The 6000-nt window shown below is 45.7% G+C and overlaps 1 protein-coding gene across 3 annotated transcripts in view; it reads left to right on the forward strand.

Moving 5' to 3' along the window:
- The window catches only part of LOC125757998 (endothelin-converting enzyme-like 1), a 211976-nt gene extending 211656 nt beyond the window's left edge, over positions 1–320 (forward strand). For 2 of the 3 annotated variants that reach the window (XM_049414394.1, XM_049414395.1), the window contains one exon: positions 186–320. In XM_049414394.1, coding sequence (XP_049270351.1) covers positions 186–285 — 100 coding nt within the window. In that variant the 3' untranslated portion in view covers positions 286–320. The remainder of the gene's footprint in view (positions 1–185) is intronic. The other variant, XM_049414396.1, reaches the window with a different exon arrangement.
- Positions 321–6000: the final 5680 nt, after the last annotated feature.

The following is a 6000-nucleotide window of genomic DNA, read 5'->3' on the forward strand; positions in this document are numbered from 1 at the left end:
AGCCAAACTTACGGCACAGTGTTTGCAGGAACCACTTGGTTCTAATGCCCTTAAAGCTCACATATTATTACAAGCCCAATTTAGTACATTGGGCTTAGCACAAGCCCAATTTTGGTTGGGTTGACCTTCTAGATACCTTTGTCGTGTTGAACAAAGCTTATTTTCTTAAAAAACATCGTTTACAGGGTGAACCATATCCTGAGGGACTTTGAAAAGTTCGGCAAGACATTCGACTGTCAACTGGGTGATGTTATGACGCCTCACTTCAAGTGCAGCACGTGGTAGACTCCTCTGCTCATGAGAATGCTTGCCCGAGTAAATTAAAGATTCAGCCAAATAAAACATTCTATTTGGTGTCATCAATGGCTTATATGGGTTGGTGGCTCGGAATTCGAAACTTCTCTGTAGGAGCGTCAAGATGGGAGAAATGTTGTGACAAAATGGACAGACGTTTGTGGAACCCGTTGAGTGGATGGGCCTACGCGAAGACGATGGTCTGCAACCACCATAGGGTAAATGTGGCCAGCGCGAGAGGTATCCACTGAGCTGGACGAGCTCTGCCAGCAGCATCACAGCCACGAGCGGCCATCGAACTGCTGAGGCGTCGAGACGCATGGCCTCCTCTCCTTCCTGGGCCGGTCAGGTGCAGACACGCCAACGTGTAAGTGTTGCTACGTGCTTTGTCGTGTTCGGTGGTTTCTCCACAAAGATTACGGCACTTTCTTGGGATCGTCGATGTGACGTATATGGTCGATTCCACGAAAGATCGAAAAACGGTGTATATTTGATGCTTCCGATTTTCCTGATAATTTTGTATGTTGTGCGCATATGACGGCACAGCACGAAATCGCAGTTCGTTTTCAAATAAAAATTTTTTTCATCACAGGAAAATTCGACAAGTGTCGCCGGTTGACGACGACCATTTTACGAAGAGTGCGTTTTTGTAAATTCGCAATCATGCTGGCAGCTACTGAAGCTATATATTACAAATATCTTTCTTTTTGGCGGAAGTAGAAGTAAAGAGGAAATAGCTGGTATGATTTCATGGAATTCTGAGCAAATTATGTATTTTTAAAAATTCACGAAAAACGCTGCGTTTTTGAAAATCAGTCAACTTTGGGACGCTATGGCTACTTCTGTGAACATCTCAGCTTGTTCATATTTGCAGTATGAATAGGCCTTTATGTGAATAATGAACCTCTGCATTTGTATTTCTCTAATAATTTTCAAAGTAGTAAATTTTCATGCTCGAAACACCAAAAAGAGAAAAGTGCTCCTCGATTCAAAAATCTATAATAAAAAACACCCAATCTCAATTTTGTTCAAAGTTCCCCAAAATGTTCTCAAAGGACTGCAGAATGATATTATGAAAAAACATGTTGCATCATTTTTATTAGCACAAAAGCAGAAAATGTCAAACATTGTGTTTCCAGAGCGTTGTGGCTACTGCGTGAAGGACATCTCTAGTAACAAGACAATACAGTAACACGTCTTTTTTCTTCTCTGAGCTTCGCTAAACAACAGTAATGATCTATTGTCGGAAAGTGGGAACTGTTTTGTAAAGAAAAAGAGATCGTTCCAATTAAATGCATTTGCGTGGTTTGCGACTTCACACCAGTGTTAGACATCCCTCACTCCACAGTTGGCACTTTCAGTTGTAGCCTCCTTTTCTTTCATCTATTTCAGTTGAGTATAATTCATATCTTTAGTGCTAAAGAACGCATTCCCTCCATGCGTCTCTTATGATGATGTGGTGTGCCAGAATTGAGAGATTGGTATAAAAGTCAAGGTCTCTTCATGAATGGAAATGAATTTCTGGAGAGCGGTCGCCAAGAGGTGTGGTTTTTGTTGGCCCAAATGTGTACGTTGTCAAACCTTATGTGATCAATGCAGAGTTTAAAAAGAATCGATTACGTGAAGATTGGTGGCAGCAGTTTTGACCACGGACAAAACACGTTTTGTTTGCATTGCATCTGCTTTGTTTTGCATCTCCTTGTATGTCTTGAAGCAGTGCTGGCAGATCTGGTCTCCCTCTTGAATTGAGCGCGCATCCTACTTCATGAACCTCCGCAAAAGAGACTCGATACGATATTTTCTACATAACGAAAATTCCGCTGCAGCGGAATTTTCTTTTTGTGCACCATGAGGCAGTCCGTACAAAATCTCGGTCATGGCTATAACGCCTACCCGTAGCCACCTTCAGAGCGTAGGACAGTGATCGCATCAAGGTGAAGCACAATTTGGATGCTTAACTTCTATCTCAGGTAGTGTTTGGCTGACTGGCACAGCCGTGCTCGTTGCTGTCGTCTGCTCAGGCGGGCGTCTTTCGCGCCGCCCTTTGCACCTGTCCGCCTAACGCATGCTACTCCGTTTGCACGAGTGCTTGTAGCGCGGGCCACTCGATCCGCCACACGATCCGCACGGTGCGGATCCAGAGACCGGGCGGTAGAGCGCCGAGCGGTGAAAAATGTATCGTGTAACCAACGCAATCGACACCCCAGCATTTTCTCGTGCAGAGCGACAAAGCCTGGCAAACAATGTGTGGCTGCTGTGCTTAAGTTGCACTGCGGTACTCGCCGTTCACCACTGTCGCTATTTGCGATTTCTCACATTCTTACAATGCATGATCGACTCAGCTTCACAAATTTCGCGTTTAGCTTCGTTGCTTTTATATAGGTAAGCACATATACTTAAAAACAAAAATTATCCAGAGGAATGAAAATGTCCGTGCTGCCCGTCGACGAGGAATATAAGTGGTGTCGCAAATGCATTTAATTGGAACGATCTTTTTTTCTTTACAAAACAGTTCCCACTTTCCGACAATAGATCATTACTGTAGTTTAGCGAAGCTAAGAGAAGAAAAAAGACGTGTCACTGTATTTTCTTGTTACTAGAGATGTCCTTCACGCAGTAGCCACCACGCTCTGGAAACACGTTTGACATTTTCTGCTTTTGTCCTAATCAAAATGATGCAACATGTTTTTTCATAATATCATCCTGCAGTCCTTTGAGAACATTTTGGGGGACTTTGAACAAAATTGAGATTGGGTTTTTTTTTATTATAGATTTTTGAATCGAGGAGCACTTTTCTCTTTTTGGTGTTTCGAGCATGAAAATTTACTACTTTGAAAATTATTAGAGAAATACAAATGCAGAGGTTCATTATTCACATAGAGGCCTATTCATGCTGCAAATATGAACAAGCTAAGATGTTCACAGAAGTAGCCATAGCGTCCCAAATTTGACTGATTTTCAAAAACGCAGCGTTTTTCGTGAATTTTTAAAAATACATAATTTGCTCAGAATTCCATGAAATCATAAGAGCTATTTCCTCTTTACTTCTACTTCCGCCAAAAAGAAAGATATTTGTAATATATAGCTTCAGTAGCTGCTAGCATGATCGCGAATTTACGAAAACGCACTCTTCGTAAACTGGTCGTCGTCAACCGGCGACACTTGTCGAATTTTCCTGTTACGAAAAAAAAAATGTATTTGAAAACGAACTGCGATTTCGTGCTGTGCAGTCATATGTGCACAACATACAAAATTATCAGGAAAATCGGAAACATCAAATATACACACTTTTTTGATCTTTCGTGGAATCGACCGTATGTCTCCTTATATAATCATCGGCATTCAAAACGCTGTGGAACAATCTGCTGCAGCAGGTTGCCTCCATTCTGCCGAATAGTTTCGCACTGAATGAAATAAGAGTATTTTGAGGGCTCGTTTCTTTGTTTGATGCAACCTTACAGGGACACTATATAAATGAAACAATGAATGTTTAGATTGATAAATTGTACAACACTATAAAGTCGACCTTAATTTCGCCATCATATGCTTATTAATACAGGAGAAGATGGTTAAAGTTGCACACCTCAAATTCGCGCCGAAACCTGCGCGCGTGACGTCGCGAATTTCGAAGTATATTTTTCGTATTTTGACTCAATGAAGTTACCTCATACTTGGTATGGTAAGTCTATGAAGGACGATGCGCGTCATTTTTACTGATTAGGGACTATGCAGTACCTAGTAGATGCCGTCAAAATCGAGGCCGTCACGACGTTTGGTGCGGCAATTTCGAGGTGGCGTCGCATTTTCTTGTTGAGCGTTTTCTCGCTTGCCAAGCGTCTTCTCGCAGCAAGCGTGGCGATATCGCAATTGTGAAGGAGTAACTTACTAATATGAGAAAAATTGTTTATCTCTTTAGTGTTCCTTGAAGGGGTCATGAAGCACCCCTTGGGCTTGTTGCAGGCCCGTAGCCAGGAATTTTTTTCGGGAGGGGGGGGGGGGGGCACTTGCGGAAAGCTTTGACTATTGAGAAAAACGCCTATTTTCATGATTTATTTTCGATAAAACACCATGTGTCATCAAAATTTCGGGGGCAGGGCCCGTAGCCAAAGGGGGGCCCTGCCCCCCTCCCCCCCCCTCCCCCCGACTACGGGCCTGGCTTGTTGAAAAAACACATCCTGCGGAACACGGCTAAGAACTGCTCAGCCAAATATTGCAGTCGTGCGCGCCGGGTAAAGGCTACACAAGCGGAGCGCGAAGTTGCTGTTTTCTCAGGCGCCCTCTTGTGAAACAGAGGCGAGTTCTCACTCTTGTGGGCGGGCGCCTGTCACCCGACGTCACGCATCTGTTTCTCCGCGTCGCAAAAGACGTCGCATCCTCGTGTGCCAACAGCCGACATAAATCAAGAGCGGCGTTTGGATCAGATACGCTTGTTCCCGTTGAATAATAGTTGTTGTAGGTAAATAAACAGGCTGAAATGTGAAAAAACTTTGTTGCGAGTTTTCATAAAGATGACTCATTTCCGGTAGAGGCTGTCGTCTGCTGAACTCAGCGCGCCCGCACGCGTATTCGCCTCGAGATCTTTCAGCGGCGCCATGGAGGAAGCAAAACTCAGGACAGGCCCTATCGTATCCCAATGGATTGCGAAAAGTGTGGCGGAAGTTACGTCAAATTTATCGGGCAAACAAAACAGCAGACTCTCCGCGGCGTGCTCTCCGCGCAGGAGAGCACGCCGCGGTTCGCTTCTGCGCAGATTGTAGTCCCGGAGTAAACTTAGCGCGTACTGTGTGGTTTGCATGTGGTAAAATGTTGCAATGAGACGTTTACGCAGGCTATTCGTGCGGGGCAGGCCCGAGCATTACGTGCTGAAATTCTTCGCGGGGCGTTCTTGTGCAACAGTACAGAAAGTACAGGTGCGCATAGGCGTGCGCAGACGAGGGGCAGGGGGGCGCCCCCCCCCCCCCTCCTAGTCACCTAAGAAGAGGGGGGCACAAAGTCTGCCCCATACATTGACTTAATGGGAAGGGGGGGGCGCGATGAACCTTCGCCCCCCTCCCCCCTCCCCCCCCCACCCCCCGAAGGCGAACCCTGCACACGCTATGACTGCGCCCACGTGGGAGCCTTCGTCTCTTTTTCCTATTCTTCGAAGCCTGATTTCAGCTAAAACAAAATGCGTTGGCGGGCTAGTTGGTGAGAATCCATATTGCTTTTTTAGCGCAAAAAACGACACCACAAGAAAGAAGACGGAACACAGCGCTGTGTTCCGTCTTCTTTCTTGTGGTGTCGTTTTTTGCGCTTAAAAAGCAATACTGATTTCAGCTGTTGTAATGCGACACTTTTAGTTAGGTCCTCATAGCCGTCGGCGTGCGGCGTCTGCTGGCATGCGCTGCTCATGTTTGCCAGGCGTGGCCAGGCATGCGCAAAGGAGACCCGTGAGGAACGTACTGCGGAGAACCTCTCCCGTTGCTATTCGCCGCGAGATCGGGCTACAGGCGGCAGCACCGTCGCCGCGCTAGTGTCAGTCGCCGGCGCGTATACAAACGCACACAACGGCGATTCGTTGTGAGCGATTTGACCCGATTTCCGGCAAACCAAATGCGTTGACTGCAGCTTTCTGGTAATATGTGCGCTCTTCATTCCCGAATCAATGCACGAAGCGCGCCGAATGTTACTATTACTTGTGAGAGAAGCACATTCCGCCAACGAACG

The sequence above is a fragment of the Rhipicephalus sanguineus genome, chromosome 4 (assembly GCF_013339695.2).
Source record: "Rhipicephalus sanguineus isolate Rsan-2018 chromosome 4, BIME_Rsan_1.4, whole genome shotgun sequence".
Lineage (NCBI taxonomy): Eukaryota > Metazoa > Arthropoda > Arachnida > Ixodida > Ixodidae > Rhipicephalus > Rhipicephalus sanguineus.